This window comes from Bos grunniens, chromosome 10, assembly GCF_055505025.1.
Source record: "Bos grunniens cultivar Pamir isolate PY7600 chromosome 10, Bosgru_T2T1.0, whole genome shotgun sequence".
Lineage (NCBI taxonomy): Eukaryota > Metazoa > Chordata > Mammalia > Artiodactyla > Bovidae > Bos > Bos grunniens.
In genome coordinates this window covers 29,942,920-29,967,135 of record NC_141174.1, presented here as the reverse complement: position 1 = coordinate 29,967,135, position 24,216 = coordinate 29,942,920, and the positions used below count along the sequence as shown (strand labels likewise).

Below are 24,216 nucleotides of genomic sequence, written 5' to 3'. Positions count from 1 at the left end.
CTTCCAGTGAATATTCGGGGTTGATTTCCTTTAGGATTAACTGGTTTGATCTCCTAGCTGTCCAAGGGATTCTCTAGTACCGCAATTCAAAAGCATCAATTCTTTCACTTTCAGCCTTCTTTACAGCCCAACTCTCACTCCTGTGGGCTTCCCTGGTGGCTCAGACAGTAAACAATCCACCTGCAATGTGGGAGACCTGGGTGCAATCCCTGGGTTGGAAAGATACCCTGGAAGAGGGCATGGCAACCCACTCCGATATTCTTGTGTGGAGAATACCCATGAACAGCAGAGCCTGGTGGGCTACAGTCCATGGGGTCACAGAGAGTTGGACATGACTGAGTGACTAAGCACACAGCACTCACACCTGTACATGACTACTGGAAAAACCATACCTTTGACTATATGGACCTTTGTTGGCAAAGTAATATCTTTGCTTTTTAATATGTTGTCAAATTTTGTCATAGCTTTCCTTCCAAGGAGCAAGCGTCTTGTAATTTCATGGCTGCAGTGATTTTGGAACCCAGGAAAATAAAATCTGTCACTGTTTCCACTTTTCCCATTCTATTTGCCATAAGTTGATGGGACCAGATACCGTGATCTTATTTTTTGGAATGTTGAGTTTTAAGTCACCTTTTTCAGTCTCCTCTTTCACCCTTATCAAGAGACTCTTTAGTTCGTCTTCATTTTCTGCCCTTAGAATTTGTAGAGCACATTATACCAACCTATTATATAATAAAAATCACATGGAAGAAACAATTATATATTTAATAGCCAAAATATCATGTATGGGAAAACACTTTATGGAAATATAAGGCCTTATAGGGAAATATAAGAAATAAAAGATGTTATTGAAGTAATATTGAAGTTCTTTGGGGGCCCAGAATGAATGGAGTTGGTGGGAATGGGCTTTGTCTGAAAATTGACTGGAAGACTTCCTCCAAATTTGAAGGAATTTGCAGTTTTATGTATGAAACATAAGTGGGATGGTTGGTAGTTGATTATTTAACTTTATCAGTTGATGCATAAGGACATATATTATTCCTAATTTTTACTTTTTTCCATATTTGTACTCAAAATACACTCATTTGTTACCTTTCCCCTCTTAATTGTATAATTACTATTTGTATGTTGCAAATTTGCAACATATTTGCAAATTATGCAAATTACTATTTGCAGAATATTTCAGTCACTGCTTTACATAATTTGTTGACTCCTTATTGCTATTTCTAATTGTTGTTATTGTTGTTTCATAAAGAATACTCTTTGTGCCAGTAGGTCTTCCTTTTTATTTCCCCTCTTATATCTTGGGGTTGTTTCCTTATGAAAGATTTTCTGAATGTCATAAGAACTTAAAGTGTATCTATAATCATTTATTGAGTGCCTGCTAAGTGTTGAGGCTCTGGAGATACAGAGATGAAGTTTTAGAACCTCTTCATGAGTTATGGCCAATTCCTAGCTCTCTCTTCTCTACCACCTGGTTAATTCTCCATTTGAATTCCACTTCATGGAGAGGTCTTCTGTGAGTTCCCCCAAAGTAGTTTGGGTTTTTCTGTACCTTTTCTTCTCATTTAATCATGGTTATAAACACATAGTCATTTTGGGATTATTCGTTTTATTTCTGCCTTCTCCAATAGACTATGAACTCTGAGAACAGGTCCATGTCTGATTTGTTCCCCTAGGTACTTTACTAGGCACTCCAATATCTCTAATAAATGAGTGCTTGAGTAAATAACTCGATACACTTGAGTTTGAGGAAGCTCCAGGAGTTGGTAATGGACAGGGAAGCCTGGCATGCTGCAGTCCATGGGGTCACAAAGAGTCAGACACGGCAAATTATGTAAAGCAGTGACTGAAATTCATTTATTTATTGCTTTATGAAAATAAACCTTTCCCCTTTGCAACAAAGTTCCTGGAGGAAGACTCAGTGCCAACATGCTATTCAATGTCTTACCTGATTTTGCCCTACTCTGCAATAGGAGTGGGCTCATCTTAAATTCTTTTCTGCTAAAGCTATTGCTTTTCTGTACAAATCCTCCTTGATCTGTCATTGTATTATATACCAATAACATTCACCGTTTGGACTTATTTTAACTTTTTTTTCTTGTTTTCCTCATATTTAAAAAAATATGTTTTTTCAGGATCTGTTTTACTAGTGTTATCTGATGACTATTCCTATTTTGGTTTTTATGCCCTTTCAAAAAGTGTTAGTTTTTTGAGGGAAGGGATGGTTTAATCTCCAGTAGTATCTAATAAAGATTCATGTGGAAGAGGGTTGGTAATAAAAAAACTTTGAATAGGATACTTTGGAAAATTCATTTTCTTTTTTTTAAATTTAATTTTGTATTGGAGTGTAGTTGATTGAGAATGTTATGTTAGTTTTAGGTGTACAGCAAAATGATTCAGTTATATATACAAATATATCTATTCCTCTTCAGATTCTGTTTCCATATAGGTTATTACAGTAGACTTCCCTGTGCTATACAGTAGGTCCTTGTTGGTTATCTATTTTATATATAGTAGTGTGTATATGTTAATCCCACACTCCTGATTTACCCCCTTTGGTTTTGATAGGTTTCTTTTGTAAATCTGTGAGTCTGTTTCTGATTGTAGATAAGTTCATTTGTATCATCTTTATCAGATCAGATCAGTCGCTCAGTCGTGTCTGACTCTTTGCGACCCCATGAATTGCAGCACGCCAGGCCTCCCTGTCCATCACCAACTCCCGGAGTTCACTCACACTCACGTCCATTGAGTCAGTGATGCCATCCAGCCATCTCATCCTCTGTTGTCCCCTTCTCCTCCTGCCCCCAATCCCTCCCAGCATCAGAGTCTTTTCCAATGAGTCAACTCTTCGCATGAGGTGGCCAAAGTACTGGAGTTTCAGCTTTAGCATCATTCCCTCCAAAGAAATCCCAGGGCTGATCTCCTTCAGAATGGACTGGTTGGATCTCCTTCCAGTCCAAGGGACTCTCAAGAATCTTCTCCAACACCACAGTTCAAAAGGATCAATTCTCCATCGCTCAGTCTTCTTCACAGTCCAACTCTCACATCCACACATGACCACAGGAAAAACCATAGCCTTGACTAGACGAACCTTTGTTGGCAAAGTAATGTCTCTGCTTTTGAATATGCCGTCTAGGTTGGTCATGACTTTCCTTCCAAGGAGTAAGCGTCTTTTAATTTCATGGCTGCAGTCACCATCTGTAGTGATTTTGGAGCCCAGAAAAATAAAGTCTGACACTGTTTCCACTGTTTCCCCATCTATTTCCCATGAAGTGGTGGGACCAGATGCCATGATCTTCGTTTTCTGAATGTTGAGCCTTAAGCCAACTTTTTCACTCTCCACTTTCACTTTCATCAAGAGGCTTTTGAGTTCCTCTTCACTTTCTGCCATAAGGGAGGTGTCATCTGCATATCTGAGGTTATTGATATTTCTCCTGGCAATCTTGATTCCAGCTTGTGTTTCTTCCAGTCCAGCATTTCTCATGATGTACTCTGCATATAAGTTAAATAAACAGGGTGACAATATACAGCCTTGACAAACTCCTTTTCCTATTTGGAACCAGTCTGTTGTTCCGTGTCCAGTTCTAACTGTTGCTTCCTGACCTGCATACAAATTTCTCAAGAGGCAGATCAGGTGTTCTGTATTCCCATCTCTTGAAGAATTTTCCACAGTTTATTGTGATCCACACAGTCAAAGGCTTTGGCATAGTCAATAAAGCAGAAATAGATGTTTTTCTGGAACTCTCTTGCTTTTTCCATGATCCAGCGGATGTTGGCAATTTGATCTCTGGTTCCTCTGCCTTTTCTAAAACCAGCTTGAACATCAGGAAGTTCACGGTTCACATATTGCTAAATCCTGGCTTGGAGAATTTTGAGCATTACTTTACTAGCATGTGAGATGAGTGCAATTGTGCGGTAGTTTGAGCATTCTTTGGCATTGCCTTTCTTTGGGATTGGAATGAAAACTGACCTTTCCCAGTCCTGTGGCCACTGCTGAGTTTTCCAAATTTGCTGGCATATTGAGTGCAGCACTTTCACAGCATCATCTTTCAGGATTTGGAATAGCTCAAATAGAATTCCATTTGAGCTATTCCAAATCCTGAAAGATGATTAGCTTTGTTCATAGTGATGCTTTCTAAGGCCCACTTGACTTCACATTCCAAGATGTCTGGCTGTAGGTCAGTGATCACACCATCGTGATTATCTGGGTCGTGAAGATCTTTTTTGTACAGTTCTTCTGTGTATTCTTGCCATCTCTTCTTAATATCTTCTGCTTCTGTTAGGTCCATACCATTTCTGTCCTTTATCGAGCCCGTCTTTGCATGAAATTTTCCTTTGGTATCTCTGATTTTCTTGGAGATCTCTAGTCTTTCCCATTCTGTTGTTTTCCTCTATTTCTTTGCATTGATCGCTGAAGAAGGCTTTTTTTTTTTTTTTAATTTTTATTTATTTATTTTTTTAATTTAATTTTATTTTATTATTATTTTTTTTTATTTTATTTTATTTTTAAACTTTACAATATTGTATTAGTTTTGCCAAATATCGAAATGAATCCGCCACAGGTATACCCGCGTTCCCCATCCTGAACCCACCTCCCTCCTCCCTCCCCTACCCTCCCTCTGGGTCATCCCAGTGCACCAGCCCCAAGCATCCAGTACCGTGCATCGAACCTGGACTGGCGACTCGTTTCATACATGATATTATACATGTTTCAATGCTATTCTCCCAAATCTCCCCACCCTCTCCTTCTCCCACAGAGTCCATAAGACTGATCTATACATGGGTGTCTCTTTTGCTGTCTCGTACACAGGGTTATTATCTCTTCTTGCTATTCTTTGGAACTCTGCATTCAGATGTTTATATCTTTCCTTTTCTCCTTTGCTTTTCACTTCTCTTCTTTTCACAGCTATTTGTAAGGCCTCCCCAGACAGCCATTTTGCTTTTTTGCATTTCTTTTCTGTGGGAATGGTCTTGATCCCTGTCTCCTGTACAGTGTCACGAACCTCATTCCGTAGCTCATCAGGCACTCTATCAGACCTAGGCCCTTAAATCTATTTCTCACTTCCACTGTATAATCATAAGGGATTTGATTTAGGTCATACCTGAATGGTCTAGTGGTTTTCCCTACTTTCTTCAATTTCAGTCTGAATTTGGCAATAAGGAGTTCATGGTCTGAACCACAGTCAGCTCCTGGTCTTGTTTTTTCTGACTGTATAGAGCTTCTCCATTTTGGCTGCAAAGAATATAATCAAGATTCCACATAAAAATGATATAGTAGATATTTGTCTTTGTCTGACTTACTTCACTTAGTATGACAATCTCTGGGTCCATCCATGTTGTTGCAAATGGCGTTATTTCATTCTTTTTTATGGCCAAGTAGTATTCCATTGTAAATATGCAGCACATCTTCTTTATCCATTCTTCTGTCGATGGACAGTTAGGTTGCTTCTGTGTCTTGACTATTGTACATAGTGCTGCAGTTAACACTGGAGTGCATGTATCTTTTTGAATTATGGTTTTTCTCTGGATATATGCCAAAGAGTGGGATTCTGGATCATATAGTAGTTCTAGTTTTAGTTTTTTAAGGAGCCTCCATATTGTTCTCCACCAGAAAATTCATTTTTTTTTTAACATATGTTTTAATGTATCCCTTGGGTCAAAGGATTTTTTAAAAGGATGATCACCAAATAAGTATTTAAATAATAGGACCAAAATTTATATTCTCACCTCTATACTAAAAATGTACAGTAAATAAATTTTAAGAGAGAATTTTTAGTCACATGTTCAAGATTTAAATCTCTTGACTATTCTTGCTTTGAGTTATCATTTGCCTAATGGGTAGCTTCTGAATTCATTGCTTGGAATGTTGCTACTCAGGGCTGATGTTGTTAGTATTGCTACGTCATGATTTTATTTGTAGCTGCTTCCACATTCTAGCTGACTTGGAATCTGGAAGATCTCCACCAAAACACCTGTATAATTCAATCTAAATTCAGAAGTGTCACTGTCAAGAGAGGCAACTTCAGGTTCATGAGACTCCTATGAAGTCTCCTTTAATCATAGATCTCCTTATACATAATAGAAACTTGGAGGTGACTCACCAGGGGTGGAAGCCTGGAAAATAGACTGCCAAGGAAGGTAGTCTTTCCGGTAACACATTACCACCCTTTTGAAGCATCCAGAGAACCTGAAGAGCAGGAACTGCCAGTTAGACTGACTGAACGCTTGGCATTCTTTCATGGAAAGATGACAACTCATCTAGGGTGAAAGAGGAAGTCGAGGGGGGCACAGAACAGGAGGGTGAGCTGACATTTCCATTGTTTTGTAGACTGCTAGCTCTAGTTGGGTGGTTGCTTGGGGAGGGGAGGAGTTGGAATCATGCCCTTCATTGTCGATGTCTAAGGAAATGTACCATTTTATTAAGGAGGGGAACTTGTATCCATTTTATCCTTACATTGCTTCAGAATCTGGATTGCTTGTGATCCCTTATACTCTCCTCACACTGACCCCTGGGGCACTACTTATTATAGTTCTAGCATCATTTTAAGAATTGAGATTCTTCTGTGTAAAATTTCTGTGAAATCTAAGAGCCAAAAGATTTTTTACAGGCTATTTCTGGCTTTGCCTCTGACATGTTTTGTTAGTTGGTTTTTGTCTCAATTGAGAAGCTTACATAGTCAAAGGACTTAATAAGGTGCTATTTTGATTATTAAGTGTTGTTTTGAGACATCTTGGAGGAAAAGAGTTATTTTCTTTGTTTCTCAGTTACTTTTGGTAGAACCCACTATGAAGTACAATGAAGACCTTCAGTAGACAACCAGTGGCGAGGAGGGGAATGGTGGGTCATTTGAAGACTGGTTGGTTCCCTGGTTCTGTGGTTTATCCTTGACCAGCAACACCCCAGACCCAGACCAAAACCAGGGTGCCTTCTCCATGCCCGTATCTGGACTACCAAATTGTGCAGGAAGGACTTGCCCCTGGGCAGTTGATGCTTTCCATTTCATCCCCCTTCTACTGAAAAGTTACTCCAAGCTTTTGGTTCTCTCAAAGGCCTCTCCACCCTTTCACTCAGACGACCCTGCATCTGACTTCATTAAAAAAACTTAGATTACCTAGAATGATTTCTACCAATGTCCTGCTCTGATACCTGCAAACATATGTATAGTCGCCTCACTTGCTTTCCTCTAGGTTTCTCCCCATACCCTCCTTCCTCCTCCTAAGCCTTACTCTGTTAGTTACTGTGCCTTCCTCTCTAATTTTCAACCTTTGCATATTGAGTATCTCTTTTCCTTTGGCTATGAATAGCTCTCAGTGTTTCCTATGTTTGAGTTTCTTATACTTACTAATACCTGTTTGTTAAATCCAGTGGATGTGTGTAGTTCTTATTGCTCTGGACATTCTTGTTGTGTCTGACACAACTTGTCTACTGTCTTCTGAAGAGTCTTTGGTTTCTAGAAGGGATGGTCCGTGCCTCTGGTTTTCCTGCTGCTTCTCTCCTTAGTGGGTGTGTCCTCCTTTACTCACCCCTTGCAGCTGGAGCTCTGTTCTGGGAGGAATGCTTCTCTCTTCTCATATACTCTGGCTTCAGGGCTTCATCCACTCACTGGGTTTTCATCACCGTGTATGTGTTGTGACTCCCCGGCCCCCAGTTCTTTGCCTTATACTGCAGCCTGGTTGCCAGCATCGACTGGTTATCACATGTGTATCTGAAAGGCTCCCTAACTGTCCAGGGGCTGAACATACCACCTTTCCTGCTAAGTGCCCCCTTTCTCCCATCTTCAGAGACTATATTGTCTGGTGGTGAAGGTTGATGCTCTAGAATTAGACAGATCTGGATTCTGATACTTGCTGATATTTGATCATGAACAAATCATTTAATTCTCCAGCCTCAGAGTCTTCCTTTTTAAAAATGGAAATAAAAATAGTACCTGTCTCAGAAAGTTCCTGGGAGGTAGACCCTGACGCACCTGTTTGGTGCCTGGCTCTGAAAAAGAGTACAGTAAATGCTTGCTCTGCTGGTGGTAGTCTCTCTTAGTTACGCTTATCCACTGAGTCATCCTTAAAACCTATTTTCTTTGGTTCCTTTATCCAGCTGGTCACCCAGTGTGGCTGATTTCTAATTACCATTTCTTTCTAGTCCTAGAAATTTCTGAGTTTCCCTCTTCTCTTGCTTCTCATTACTACTACCTGCATGCAGGGTCTCATTATTACTCCCCAAGGTGAGACTGCAGTCTCCTGCCTTCTTTTCATACCTGCAAGCCCACTCTGCTGCTAGGTGTCCTATCTCTAACAGGACCTCTCTATTGGTTGAAGCCCTCTGGTGTAAATCAAAGACCAGGTTCCTTAATGTGGTATACCTGGCTGTCCTATAGCCTTCGTGGCATTTTAGCTTATTTTCTGACACTCCCTGAGTCCAGCTGTGTACCCTGTGCGTGCCATGCTCTTTAGGCTCTTTCTCACCTTTATTACCCACCCTGCTTGGAATGCTATCTTCCCTGCTTTTGCCTTACTAATTCCTTCTCCTGAGGACTCAGCTAAGTTGCCACCTGCTCCAGGAAGCCTTCCCAGACCTTCCCAGGGTAGTCTGGTAATCTTTCAAGAATCCTGCCATTCTCTGTACTCATTGTGTGCCTACCAGGTTGGATCATGATCTATTTATGGTCTTTCCTTTCAACATAAATCTTGAAGGGCAGACATTATGTATCATTCAAACTTATATTTTTGTATCTAACTTGGTGCTTGACATGTAGTAGATACTTCTGAAGTATTTGTTAGATGAATGACTGAATTCAGGAACAAGCAAACTTCACAACAACCTTGATTTTCTAGTTCTGGCGCTGGGCTGGGTTTCAGCATTTCAAGCCATATCTGGGCAGCCACGGCTGAAGTAGACACCCTGGTATTGCTTCCTTGGAGTTCCTCATCCTAGGTAGCAGTGCTGGAGTGAGACTGTCAGCTCATGAGTGTCTGAGCCTGAAAATTATTCCTGTGAAGAATAAAATATGTCACATTAATGACTTAATTTTTTTCCAGAGAGCACTTTAATATTTTCAAATCTGTGGTAGTGTTAACACTTTCTATTTGCACGAGAACTTCCCTAATAGGAGATATCACAGGTGTTAAGTTTTCTGAGTAGTGTTACAGCAGGGCAGAACTACTTTCCATTGATTTGGAGATAGAGAGTACATATACCATGAGACAGAACATCTTTAGTGGTGGAAAATAGACTGACCTACTTGAGAGGCTGCTTGTTTCCTAATTTTCTATTTTAAAAAGATGACAGCCAAATGCTGAAAAGCTTAGGACATTTTAGAACTCTGCTGCCCAATACTGCGGCTTCTAGCCACATGTGGCTGCTTAAGTTTAAATAGAATTAAAATTAAAAAAAATTCAGATCCTCAATTGTGTTAGCCACATTTCAAGTTCTCAGTAGTCACATAAGGCTAGAGGCTACCATATTGGGCATCTCAGATATAAAACATTTCCTTCATTGCTGAAAGTACTATTGGACACACTGTTTTTGAATGTAAAATTCTTGTTGGATAATATCAAAGCCACCTTAGCACAGAGGTGGTTTTACAGCTCTATGCAATAAGAATTTTTACTGGGAACACCATATAATTGCTGTATCATTTAATACAGTGTATATAGCATTATATCACCCTATCATTTGATACTGTCTTGATCTTCAGGGACAGTGACATTCAGACATGAAATGCTATATTGTCTGTCTGGAAATGTTTTTGTATTCAACTCATAGGGGGAAAATGAGTGTGAGTTGAATAAATGGAATTATTTTTCTTTGCTTCACGTTACTAGAAAAACTCAGAGGCTAAAATATATCCTGGAATTAAATAACATTTAATTGATTTAATTTAATTAAGAATGCTATCTCTCTGTGAGAAAGTGTGTGTGGGGGGTGGGTGGGCAGGGGTGCGCTGGATGAAAGGGAAACAAATGATCTGTATAGTTGGATATTATTAAAACACTTAAAAAATTAAAAGCAAAATGAAGGCAAGATCTTCTACTTTCTTTTGTTTTCTTTCACATTTGCCTTATCCACTGAGCTTCTGGTGGCCTGAGAAATTTAAGAAGTAAGCATAGATTTCGTTTAACTGGAACCATGCTAGGAAACTCGAGCTACCTTATGGTACCATGGGACTCACTAGACTACTGCATTGTGGGACAGCAACTTCTAACACTGACTTCCTGGGATGCCAGTATCATCGAGGGGTGGGGCGGGGGAGGGGTATTGGAATGATTGTTCAGAAAGAAGAAAAGTGACAGACCTGTGCAGTTCATCCCGCACAAAGATTCACCTGTGGCTGCCAGGCACAGGGAAGTATATGAGTCATTCCACGATTAAAGAGACACAGACGTGTGTGTGGTCATGGGGTTGGGGGGAAGGGGAGGGTGGGATGAATTGGGCAATTAGGTTTGACATAAATATATTACTGTGTGTGAAATACATAGCTAGTAGGAATCTGCTGTATAGCACAGGGAGCTCAGCTCGGTGCTCTGTGATGAACTGGAGGGAGGGGGTGGGGGTGTGAGGGAGGGTCCAAGAGGGAGGAGATATATGTATACATATAACTGATCTATATTTCTGCTATTGTTGTATAGCAGAAATTAATAAACATTGCAAAGTGGTTATACTCCAATTAAAAAAAAATTAAATAAAAATAAGAGGTCATGACAGGAAAAATAGAGACCCCAGGAGGCCATAGGTGACTCCCATTTGAATGGCTTCTGAAGTCCAATTCAGAGGCTACGGTAGTTGGGACCTTCTTTGAATTATGGAGGCTATGATTTCATAGTAGCAGCTTCTTTCCCCACTCTGTTTAAAACAGTGCCTGGAGACATTCTTCAGTTTAACCCTTTTAAAGAGGAGGGATGTGAGCTTGAGGGTGAAGGACACTGAATTCTGCTTTGACCTTCCTGTATCTTTGTCTTCTTAGGGTGCTTCATTATTGAGGCAGAGAATAGAGGGCCTGTAATTCGGAGTAATGTGTGGAAAGGTTGTAAGAGAGTGGACAGCGAAGGTTGTTTGGCCTAGATAATAATCGCAGTGGGTATAGTGTAGGCCAAGTGGGTTCCTGACCCACATTACAAGTTTATTTTACCAATGAACTTTTACTTCTCAGTGAAACATTAGAATTTCAGGGAGTTAATTATTTGTGGACTCTTTTCTAAAACTCTCAACTCTGTCTCCTTTCATCGCAGTGGGGCTCATTTTATACCCTTTATGGCCTCTCTTGAAAAGAGGCAGCTGAACCTTATGTTGTGAATGTGGGCTTTGGAGCAGGTAGATAGGGATGGAAACCCATGGTCACTGCTTGTACAAGGTATTTAAATTTTTGAGCCTTGATTTTTACATCCTGCAAAATGGGAATAATAATGCTTACCTCATGGACAAGAGAAGGACATTTTCGTGTATGGAATACAAAACTAAATCAAGTTGACTCATTTTCAGAAAGACCTTTGAAAATGAAGAAACATGCCATATTTCTTGATCACTTTTATGATTATGTTGATCTTTTTTTTTTTTTTTGAGTTTTACCACATGTATTCACTTAGTGATATAAAACTTTAAGGAGAAAGGGTTCCTGGTGAAATTATACAGTCTCAGAATCTGTACTAGTGTCAGGGAATTAATCAGAAAATAAAATTGAATGTGCTCAAAGGATCAGTTCCTTTTAAGACAAATCACTGTATTATTTAAAAGAAGACAAAGAGGCCAAGGGAAATGAGAAAGCTGAGAAATTCAAAGGATGTTCATTTGTTCAAAAACCCTTGATTATTTGAACATTTTGCTGTTTTGAGGAATGTTGTTCACTGATTTCCATTTAGCCTAGCCTAAGAGAAAGAAACCAGCTTAACTTCTAGAGAGTTTTTGAGGACAGACTACTCAGTCTTGAGTGATCACAGACATTATCACAGCCTTGCAAAAGTCAGGATTCATGTGACTCTGACACAGAGGAGGTGGAATAATCAAATGTTCCTCCCATGAACACTGTATAGCGATCACCACAGAAGGAAACGAAGTTCCCTTTTCCTGGGCTGCTCGGGCCAGCATGGCTGAAGACATGTGTCCTGTTGAAGCCACAGCATGTATTGATGACCCTTTTGCACCAGTACTGAGCTAATTCCCAGAGGTAGAAGATGCGTCCCAGCCTTAGAGACGCGTATCATGTAGAAGGGAATGTGGACGTGAGCACAGGCAATGTCAGCACCAGATGATGAGTGCTGACAAGGAGCTGGGAGATCACAGAAAACAGCTCTTTACCTCATGTGCGTCGTTGTGGAGAAGTCACCTGAACTGAGTCTTGAATGATGAGTAGGACTTAGTCACATGATGAATGGGTTGGAGAGAAGGCGGCCATTGTTTGTAGGCTGAGAGAATAGCATGAGTGTTAATGCATTAAACATCCTGTGTATGCTGGTAAGTGCAAGCCTTTTGACATTAATTGAATATGAAGCATGGGGTGGGGATCAAGGGCTATAAGGGGAGTGGTGTAGTTGGAGGCCAGACCATGAAGAGTCAGATATACTATGTGAAGCTCAGATATATGCTCTAGTAGATGGGGAGCCACTGAAGAAATGCTTTTTTAAAACATTTAGTTTTGACTGTGCTGGGTCTTTGTTCCTACATGAAATTTTCTCTAGATGCGGTGAGCCTGGGCTGCTCTCTGTTTGCAGCAGCCTGGGCTCTAGGGTGAATGGCTTCAGTAGTTGCAGCTCCTTGGCTCTAGAGCACAGACTCCATAGTTGTGGCACACAGGCTTAGTTGCTCTGCAGCATGTGGGATCTTCCGGGACTAGGGATCGAACCTGTGTCTCTTGCATTGGCAGACGGATTCTTTACCTCTGAGCTACCAGGGAAACTCGTCATTGAAGAATTTAACTCAAAGTGTAAATAGTCAGATTTGCCTTATGGGGGGTTGCCACGGCAGCTTGGTGGATCATAGGTTTGAGGCTAAATGACAGGAAGCTGTCACAGTGGAGGATCAGCCATGCAGGAAAGCAATGGAAATTAGGGCTGGAAAGAAGATAGATATGAGAAATTCCCATGATGGGAAGCTTATGTGATTTTGATCAATGGGCTATGGGGAATGGATGAGATGGAAGAGACCAGGATGACCTCTAAAATTCTAGTGGTGTTAATGGATCTAGGGAATGTAGGAGAAAGAATTGGTGTGGGAGCCAAGGTGGTGTGTTCATTTTGAAGTGTCTACCAGCCAATTGAATGTGATTCTGAAGCTCTGGGAAGATGGGTGGCTGGAGACAGGAACCTAGGAATCACCCAAATAGAGGTGGTAGTTAGAACCAGTGTGAATATTTTGATGCTCAAGGAGAACAGAGAATGAAGAAGGCAGTGGATAGAGAACAGTCCTAGGGAATATCAGAAGTGGAAGAATACATTCCTAGGAAAGACTTGAGAGGAGGAGCTCTGAAGGTGGCATCTGAAGCTGGTGGTTGGGGGCAGGGAGCCTTTTGAGAGGTTTGTCATTGAGATACCTAACTCCTGGCCACTCTAAGTGTTTGATGAAGTAGCAGTCAAGGTAGAATGGATTTGAGCATTTGAAGAGATTGGAGATTATTTGGAATTATCCAGTCATTGGAGAAAATGAGAGACGAGCTAACAAAGAAGGGTGAAAGAAAGGTGAAGAGGTGTTGGGGCTTGAGATGAGAAATTCTGAACGTTTAGTGGCCCCGACATGTATGTGACTCCTTAGCCAGTGTGCAGGAGGAGAGGAAGCAGATGAGGAGGGTGGTCCAGGGTGGGGTTTTGTCATCAGATGTAGCAGAAAAGGAAGATGTGAGGACACAGGGGTGCTGGCAAGAATTGGGAAGGAAATGTGACCAGGAGGTGCCCTCGCAGGTTGAAAGGGAACAGTTCATGGCCTTGAAGTGCTCTGTGTGCTCAAAGAATGGAGGCAGTGGGAAAAGGCTGGGGAGTGGTGTCAATCCCAGGACAGAGCAGTTCCAGGGTGTGGTCACAGGAGTGGGTGGCAGAAGTGGCCTGGCAGAGACGACCAGTAGACTGGAGGGCAACCCATAAGGAAAACTGTAGAAAAGGGACTTTGATTCCACTTGGACAAACTTGTACGATTTAGTCTGAATCACAGGACAATATGTAGAATAAAACTGTATTTGGATGTTTAAGAACATGATAGATAGGTGTGTGTCTAGATGTTTTGGGCAATCTGCCTGGATGCAGGGGCATCTCCCCTCCGTGTCTCTGAAGACACCTGTTGGAATGCCTTTATTTAAAGTGTGGGGGAAAGTCTGGGTTTGCATCTCTTTAAGGAGGAAAATAAGAAAGCTTAGACAATGAATATAATTTATGATACTACTTTATACTTTTCAGAGATATTTCACATTTTGCTATTCAGTTTAGTGTGATGGTTCTGGGTCATCTATTTAAAAGTCAATTTTTAGTTTGCTACTTTCTGCAGAGAGGGTAGAAAGAAGTACATAACCCGTATATTTCACTGAATAAAAGGATGGGTAATTAACAAAAAGATCTGAAAGTGCTAAGATAAATTTAAGTATTTTCTCATGCTAAGGAAAGCAATAGATTGATGCTAAATTGTATACACTTGAATTCCACCTCAAGTTTCATTTTCAACTTTATATATATCTGCATTTGATTTTTAAACTGTAGTTATAACTTCTAAGATGAGAAAAAATAGAAGCAAATCACATGTAGTTTTTCGTCTCCTACCATGTGCTGGGTGGTATGATGACAAAAAGATGCATAAGACTTGCACCTTGACTCCTAATAGCTTTGAATTTAGTTGAAGAAACAAGACATAAACCCAGGAAAAGTTAGGTAATTATGCAGGATGTAAATTGCAAGGCTTGACATGACTAATGGACAGACACATTGTTTGGACAGCAGATCTACAGGAGTTCAGAAGAAAGGCCATTTCAGGCAGGGACAGTAAAGGTAGGGGTGTTAATGACAGAAAACGAAGGGAAAGAAGATCAGGGTTAAGTAGAGGGACTGAACCTTGGGAGTTATGAAGCCTTGTTTGACAGTTTCTGCCTGACCTTTCACCTCAATTTCCCAAACAGTAGAAGGGAATGATGATGATATGTTGCCTCCCAAACTGTCAGGAGGTGAGACAGTGATGGCAGAATTCTTTGCAGAATGTCCTGGTCCTTCCATAATGTGTAGAAGGTACACCTTGCACACCTTTGGAAATTCTAGATTATTAGTTTCTGTTATTTGCATTTACTGAGTTTTAGGTTATTTCGTTTCTGTTGTTCCCATTTACTGAGATGCAAAGAATTAGCATATTGCTAAAAGTTTGGCCTTTTTTACAATAAGGAAAGACTCATAAAACTCTGAAGATATTTTATGCAAAACTACTAGACCAGTGATTACTTTGGAAAAACTCTTTTCATGGCCATGTATCCTTTTTTTAATCTTTATTTCCTTGAGCAAAGATAATAAGTAGTAAGCAAAACGAGAGGAACTCAATTCCAATTTAGGAGGAAAATAATTTGTAATTCACTTGTTCACCCGGAGTCCTTGAAAAAGTTAGCGGAAGTTGCAGACTGGCTGGCAACTACTTTACGTGAATCCAGCTTGGCCTCTGGCATTTTGGAGACTGTCGCCTCAGAATTCATGGATTTCCTGGATATGAGGACATGAGTATTAGTCATATCAACTTTACTGCTAATTGCTTTGGGGATATGATATGAATTAGGCAAGGAAGCTTATACCCAGACTATAACTAATGTGGACCCTTCTTATACATCCATTGATCCTTCAACCACTCTCTAGTCCATGTTTATGCAAATATTTATACTTGCCCCAATTGCCAAAGACTTTGAGGCATCCACAGAGAAGGCAATGGCACCCCACTCCAGTACTGTTGCCCAGAAAATCCCATGGATGGAGGAGCCTGGTAGGCTGCAGTCCATGGGGTCACTAAGAGTCGGACATGACTGAGTGACTTCACTTTCACTTTCCACTTTCACGCATTGGAGAAGGAAATGGCAACCCACTCCAGTGTTCTTGCCTGGAGAATCCCAGGGACGGGGGAGCCTGGTGGGCTGCCGTCTCTGGGGTTGCACAGAGTCGGACACGACTGAAGCGACTTAGTAGTAGTAGTAGTAGTTGAGGCATCCAGGACTCTTGGGCTCTTAGTGTAATGGTGATAAACAGAGGACCGTGGAACTTTGGCCTCAAATCCACTGAAAGTACCTCTCTGTCTAAGGAGGTAGTCGTTTTGGTATGATCTCACTTCCCTTCTCTAAGGTAGCAGTGGTAAGATGGACTAAAAGTAAAATTCCTGAGTTAAATATTTTGAGTAGGGAATTCTGTTTTCCTGACTATATCCAGTTGCCTACATCCTCCACTGGTCTGTTCTTTCTCTGCTTATGGAACTGGTGACCCAAGGCCTGTAAGCATGATTTTCTCCTACTTTGGCAGATTGGGGACCTAGGGCTACAAGAAAGCAGAAAATATGACAAAATATATATGACGAAGAACAGTGGAGAAAGGAGATGAGAAGCTGAAGAAGGCTTACCTTACATCCACAGGGAGGGGATCGAGTCAGCTAATGGTTCTCAAAGTGACGTGTCTGCCTCTGCCCCAGTCTAAACGTCCACATCTGACTCAGTTTCCTTGGAGGACATGCACCAGGAAAATGAATCCAAGATGGTGCAATTCCTGCATTACAAGTGTGTGTGTGTGTGTGCGTTTGTGTGTCAGAGGTCAGCCCTGATGTAACTGCCATCAAGGTCATAGCAGGTGAGGTCACGGTGGGTGAGGGTGCATGCAACAGGCACCGCGTGGCCGGGCTGCCCTTTGTGCTGTTCTCTTCCTGTGATTTCCCTATTTTTGCCACCCATCCTGGTGCCTAGCATACAGTAGGTGCTCAATCAGTGCTTGCTGGATGACTCACTGGATGAATGGGCGCTAACTCTGACTCCTGTTGGGAGTTTTGTGACCTGGAATCACTGTACAGGGAATGAGAAGGCTCAGAGCAGATTTGTCCTGCTTGTGACTTTCTTGTTATAACTGCAAATAATGTGTTACTCAGATAGAGAGGCTCTAAACCCAAGCTCGGGAATAGGATGCACAGTTGGGATTTTCTAGGGAGAGAGTCAGAATGGGCCTGTGACCCAACCTGGCTGAAGGGCAAGGTTTTAATCCAGCCTCACCCCGGCATGGGCATGCCAACCCATTCAAGTTCCAGCATCTGCTGGAGGTTCCTGACAGATGTCACCTTTTGCCTCTTGTTATGGGGAAAAAAAAAAAAAAGGAAACTGTGCCTCCAAGATGATCTTGCCTTTGAGCCTGGTGTGTGTCCCGACCAGGAAGAAGACTTCCTGCTGATGGCCCTCAGCCTGACTGATTTGTCAGGAAAATCTTTAAAGGCAGAGCTGACTTTATGGAGTCTCTGCTCAGCAGACACATGGATGTTTATGAAGCAACAAAGGAGGAACAGTTGGGCCAGAGGTCAGAGGACTTCATGCTGATGTGCCCGTTGGCAGCTCCTGTCCCCCTCCTGTAGAGATCTTCCATCTGTAAAACTAGATACCCATTACCTCCTGACTGGAGCTAACAAGGGGAGCGTGCTGTGGAGGTTTGAACATTCTCGAAATGTGTAAAAAAATTTTAAATATTAATAGAAAGATATTTCCTTATAAATGGTGATTTCTCTCCTGCAAATAAATTCATAAGACGTTTTTGCCATCTTTGAAATTGTATGTTTGATATAGGCATCCAAAGCACAATTGATAGTAATTGGTGCTTATGGGGAATTTTTTGAAGGGTATTTAATAATATGTATGCATTTATTCATTATTTATTTATTCAGAAAATGGATGGAAGCCTATCTAATATGTGCCAGACCCTGGAAACATACTTGGGCCCATGCTTCCTTTTGACATCCTAGCTGTGTACTTGGCCATGCGGTTTGAGTTTTGTAAATCAGCTTTAGAAGAAAGCTGCTTCTTAGAATTTGCTGTGCAAAATGTACCGTAGAGTCATTGAGATATTTCTGAGCAAGTCTGTAACCACTTTCAGCGGATCATATATGACGATGCACTGAAACAGTGGTTCTTAAACTTTAGCCTGTGTCAGTATTACCTGGAGGGCTTCTTAAAGTACAGATTGCTGGGCCTACCCCCAGAATTTCTGATTGACAGGTTAAGGGGAGTGGGGTGCTTAACTGTGTGCAGTTCTGAGAAATTCCCAGGTGGTACTGATGTGGCCTGGGCTTCCCTGATGGCTCTCAGTGGTAAAGAATCTGCCTGCTAATGCAGGAGATGCGAGTTTGATTCCTGGGTTGGGAAGATCTCCTGGAGAAAGAAATGGCAACCCACTATAGTGTTCTTGCCTGGAAAATCACATGGACAGAGAAGCCTGGCAGGCTACAGTCTAAGGGTCCCAAGAGTCAGACACGACCAACAGCCGGTGCAGTCTGGGGACCACAGTGGAGAGCCACTGCATTCGAGACATTTCCTTAGCCCTAAGAGCCTTGCAAGTTCTGCTCCTTTTCAGAAACTGGTGTGGTTTATTATGGTTAATGTGATTCATGGTTGTGATCTTGGTTCTCATTCTGCTTTGCTTCAGAAATTTGGATTGAAATTTTTGGCTCAACTTCAATAAGAATTAAACTATTTACATTTAAACTTGACTCCAGCCTTGACTGTCTATTTCATTTTCTCCATTCTATTCTTTTTACCTGTTTATATTTTGCATTTTTACTATATAACTTCCTGTAAACTGTATTTTGTGGAATGTAGTACATATTGATAAATATGATTGCCAACACTGTTCTTTTCTTGGGCATTTGGCTTTCAAATCAACTATAAAATACTATGTTTTGGTTTTTTTTTTCACGTTACAATTGTAAACAGTTTGTATCAGTAAATATTTCCAAAAGTCATTGGGGGTATTTGGAAAACAAAGACCTTTTCCTGTCCACTGCAGTGAAGATTGATGACTTTTAAATTTGAAATCTAGAAATAATATTTATTTAGCAAGTGGTTACAGTTCCCCAAGCTATGTCATTAGGGTCTATAAAATCAGTAGTATTGGGAAAGGATGGTGAATATTGTTCAAAGTCATAATCTTTACTCAAGAATGGTACATTAACATAGCAGTTACTTTATATTAACTGAAATTACAGAATGAAATGAAGAAATCAGGTGTCTAGACCTCAGGATAGACCATTAGCCAACCAATCTGTAGTTTTGAATTTTTAAAATAATTACTCTATTAGTAGGGGATGCAGATATTAAATATATCAGACATATATTTTGCTACTTTACTGTAAAAATATGTAATTAGTGTAAATATCCCAGGTGGCTCAGTGGTAAAGAATCCACCTGCCAAGAAGGAGATACAGATTCGATCCCTGGGTTGGGAAGATCCTCTGGAGAAGGGAATGGCAACCCACTCCAGTACTCTTGCCTGGGAAATCCCATGGACAGAGGAGCCTGGCGGGCTGCAGCCCGTGGAGTCACAAAGAGTCGGACATGACTGAGCAGCTAAACAACAGCAAGAACAAACGAATGAATAGGTGTGTTTAACAGAATTTATTTGATGTGTAATTTTCATAACACAGTACTCTTGGTAAAACATATGTCTAATACTTGTCATATTTGAGATTAACAATTGACTCTAAATTGTTGGAGTTAAGGGTGGAATTCTTGGCAGGGATAACCACAAACAATAGCTTATTCATATACATCCACTTAAACTGTTACTTTTTTGTTTATTCAGTTGTAAATATATGCTCTTTATAATTGAAGTATAATTTGCAAATCATAAAAGTTATTCTTTTAAAGTGTACAGTGCAGTGATTTTGGGGTTTACACAGGTTGTGCAGCTGACAGCGCTGTCTAATGTATTAGCTATAGGAACCGTTTCTCTGGAAAAGTCAAAATTTTAGTGGCAACTAACATGTCCACCCACTCCAGTATTCTTGCCTGGAAAATCCCATGGACAGAGGAGCATGATGGGCTATAGTTTATGGGGTTACAGAAGAGTCGGAACGGCTTAGCAACTAAACAACAAAACAAAGTGGATTGAAAGTTTAAAAATTGGATAGGAGGCATAATAGGGTGAGAAAGTTCTCAGTAAAAAAAAAAAAATAGAGCTGTTTTCAAACAACCGGTGCATAGATAATATGATATAACATGCAAACAGAAATTTATATTTTTTGAGAACCTTACTATATAAATGGAGAAGGAAATGGCAACCCGCTCCAGTATTCTTACCTGGAAAATCTCATGGATGGAGGAGCCTGGCAGGTTACAGTCCATGGGGTCACAAAGAGTTGGACACGACTGAGCGACTTCACTTACTATATAAAAGCAAACTTCACAGTTTCTTAGATTGTAGGATAAGCAGAGGGAAGGGAGGTAGTGGTGAGAAGAGGGGAGGAAGAACTACTTAAGGGGTTGCCAAGCTTTAGTGTGCATCAGTCAGTCACCCAAGGGGTTTGTTACATGGGAGGCTGGTTTACTGGGCTTGGGGCCTGTATTTGTACTAAGTACATCAGGAGACTATGGCTCAAGGGGCCTAGAGAAGTTCTTGCAGCCCTTACTCCTTTAGCACTGGGGAGAAAAATGAAAAACTGAGGTGTCTTGAAAACTTGTTCCCAAGTTGTTATCTTTTTTTTTTTTTTTGGATGAGGAGTTCCTGTTCAGATTTTCTGCAGCTCTTTGTGAAATCAGATAGTGTAATGGGCATGACATCATTTGCGTTACACAGTGTTAGTGCCAAAAAAATAAAACCTCGTTGTTAGATGTTGGTTGGAGGCAGTGAGCGGTTCATTTCCCTTCTTTCCTGGCCCCTTGGTCTCTCTCTCTTTCTTTTTCTATATCTCCCTGTCTTTATCTCTTTGTCTCTCTCCACCTGTCTTTCTCCTTGTCTCTTTCTCTCACTCTCTCTCCTTCCACTTCTGGCTTAAGGGAAGACCCTTCACCAACAGCTCGTCTGAAAACAATCTAGAGAAAAGGAATGAATGGGAGTGCTTCTTAAAAGATCAGTCTTGGGTTCTCAGTGGGGGCCTTCTCCAGGAGGATGGACAAACACCAAAGGCTGCAGTATGAAAAAATGGGCTCAGCCTGGGGTGGGTGCACCCCTCGCAAGATGGGGAAATTTGGAAACAAGACTCACTTAACGTTGATAGGGCAAAGCTACCTTCACAACCTAAAAAAGTCAGGTCCTTTTGCTCTGCTGCCTCTGGCTGGCTTTTTATCTGTATATTGCAGGGTCCACATTTCTCACCTGTAGTATTGTTCCTAATTCAGATTTCTCTAGAGGTTACCTGGAATCAGGGCTCTATGGAAGCACTTTTTATTTAAAAGCTATTTTTCTTAAATAGACACTTTATTTTAGAATGGTTCCAGATTTCCAGGAAAGTTATGAAAATAGAGTTCCCACACAGCTCATACCCAGTTTCCTCTTTTAATATCCTACATCAGCATCATATTTTTATCACAGATAATGAGCCAATAATGATACATTACTGCTAACTAAAGTCCATAGTTTGTTCAGATGTCTTTAGTTTCTACCTAGTGTCCTTTTTCTGTGTTGGGATCCCATTCAGGATGCTATATTATATTTAGTTGTCACATCTCCTTAGGCTCCTCAAGACAGTTCCAGTTTCTTAGATTTGTCTTGTTTTTGATGAACTAAAAACTTGAGGAGTACTAGTTAGGTGTTCTGTGGAATATCCTTCAGTTTGGGTTTGTCTGATGTAGACGGAGGTGATGGGCTGTGGGGAGGAAGACCAGAGATAACAAACAGTCTGTGGTGGTTGTTCAGTTGCCCAGTTGTGCCTGACTCCTTGTGACCCCGTGGACTGCAGCAAGCCAGGCCTCCCTGTCCCTCACCATCTCCTGGAGTTTGCGCAAGTTCATGTTCATTGCCATCCAGCCATCTGATCCTCTGACACCCTCTTCTCCTTCTGCCCTTGATCTTTCCCAGCATCGGGGACTTTTCCAATGAGTTGTCTGTGTGCATCAGATGACCAAAATGCTGGAGCTTCAGCATCAGTCCTTCCAGTGAATGTTCAGGGTTGATCTCCCTTAAGATTGACGGGTTTGATCTCCTTGCTGTCCAAGGGACTCTCAGGAGACTTCTCCAGCTCAAAGTTCGAAGGCATCAATTGTTTGGCGTTCTGCCTTCTTTATGGTACAGCTCTCACAATCGTACATGACCACTGGGAAGACCATAGCCTTGACTATACAGACCTTTGTTGGCAGAGTAATGTCTCTGCTTTACAGTCTGTCATTACATCACGTTAATTACATCAGCATGCATTCTATGCACACATACTAGCAAATGCATTATTAATGCTGATGGGAACCTTGATTGCATGGATGAGCTCGTGTTTGTCAGGTTTTCCCATGGGGTTGCACTTACTGCCCCCCCCCTTTCCTTCCTGTACTTTTTGGAAGGGAGTCACTGTATACAGCCCACATGTAAGGTTGGAGAGTTAGGTTCCATTTCCTGGGCTGAGGGGCAGGAAGAAGTATGTACATGCATGATTTGGTGTTCTGCTTGTGAGATTTGCCCCTCCCTGTTTGTTTATTTGTTCATTTTGTTCATTTTGTTTAGGTCAGTTGAACTTGTGGATATTTATTTTGTACTTTAGCTTACAATCCAACACTCCATTATTTGGTCATACAAACTGTCCAGCTTCAGTCTTTGGGAGCTCTTTGAGTAGGCTCCTGTGTCTCTTGGTGACATAACCCCATCATTGTGGGTTTGTTTTGTTTTTATGTTTTGAGCACTACAAGTGGTCCAGGCTTATTTTGTATATTTATTGCTCCAGCCATAGAATCAACCATTTCCCCAGGAGCGCTGGTTCCTTTTTTTTGGAGAATGGTATTAGAAACCACATTCTGGGCACTGGGTATTCTTGTTGCTAATGGAGTGTCATTGCATTTAGGTCCTCTCAGCTGACAGAACAAGGAGAGATGTATTTATACCAAGCCTTAAATATACAGGGGTTTCCCTGGTGGCTCAGATGGTAAAGAATCTGCCTGCAACACAGGAGACCCAGGTTTGATCCCTGGTCTGAGAAGGTCCCCTGGAGAAGTGAATGGCTACCCACTTCAGTATTCTTGCCTAAAGAATCCTATGGACCGAGGAGCCTAGTGAGCTACAGTCCATAGGATCACAAAGAGTCGGACACAACTGAGTGACTAACAGTTTCACTTTACATATCCACATATCTGTAAGCATTTATCTCTCTCTGTCTAGGTATATGTATCTGTGGTAAGCCAAATATGAGTTCGCACTGATGCCTTCAACTTCAGTATGCTACACGGATCGTTCTAGCCTTTCTCCCTTACTTGTCTCTTGTCTACTAATTCTAACGGTGAGAACTGCTTCCCACCACCCATCATTCATTTACTCACGTATGGCTTCAGAATGATTAACTGGTACCACCCCACCTCCAACCCTCAACTTTTCCAGCTAGGGTTCTGTGCTTATGTGAAGTTCCTTTTGCTTTAGTCTTAGAGTCCTCACTCATTTCCAAAGTTACTAGGTCAGTGCCTTTTCCCTCCCTCCCTCAGTGAGGTTATTTCATAGTTTTGAGTGTCCTTGATTCTTACATTGCAGTTTGTGTTCCATCTAGGGATCCCTTGATCCCCAAATGCTTTTTATTTCATTAATTGCATCCATTCAAGTTCACTGTGCTGTAAAGTTTTGTGGGTTTTGGTAAATGCTTAGTGTCCTGTAACTGACATTATAGCAGCATAAGCGTAGTTCACGGCCCTCAGAAGACCCTTGAACTGATTAATGAAGAACTTGAAATTGTGGTTAGGCGAAAGAGATAGGAATGAGTCTTAGAAAATGTCTCCTCATGAAAAGGCAAGGGCTGGTGGGGCCTTGTTTGCTGCTTTAGGAGAAGGCAGATTCTAGGGCCCAGGGATGTGTTTAGATTAGAGTCAAGTGACATGACAAAAAAGAATGTGGGGTGGGTTTTTCATTTTAGCAAAAAATCTCCAGAGTCCTAGTTGAAGTACCTCTGGTGGATCTGAAGTGAGAGGTGGGTGGTGGTCATACTGTTTCAGGCCTCTCTCCTTTTTTTCCCAAGTTCTACAGTGCCCTCAGCTCAGCCTTTGGCTTAACATTCCACCCAGAGTCCTACCAATCAGCTACATCTGAGAGCAGTTCTGGTTTTACCTCTACATGATGTTCAGAGACTGGTCTGCCCTCAGG

The 24,216-nt window shown here is 41.3% G+C and overlaps 1 protein-coding gene across 5 annotated transcripts in view; it reads left to right on the top strand.

Moving 5' to 3' along the window:
* The window catches only part of PRKCH (protein kinase C eta), a 233,160-nt gene that overhangs the window by 32,898 nt on the left and 176,046 nt on the right, over window positions 1-24,216 (top strand). The window contains exon 1 of one of the 5 annotated variants that reach the window (XM_086320373.1): window positions 12,359-12,445. The exons of the other annotated variants lie outside the window; for them this stretch is intronic. Coding sequence (XP_086176499.1) covers window positions 12,410-12,445 — 36 coding nt within the window. The 5' untranslated portion in view covers window positions 12,359-12,409. Of the gene's footprint in view, window positions 1-12,358; window positions 12,446-24,216 lie in introns of those variants that run through there. 5 annotated transcript variants of the gene reach the window in all.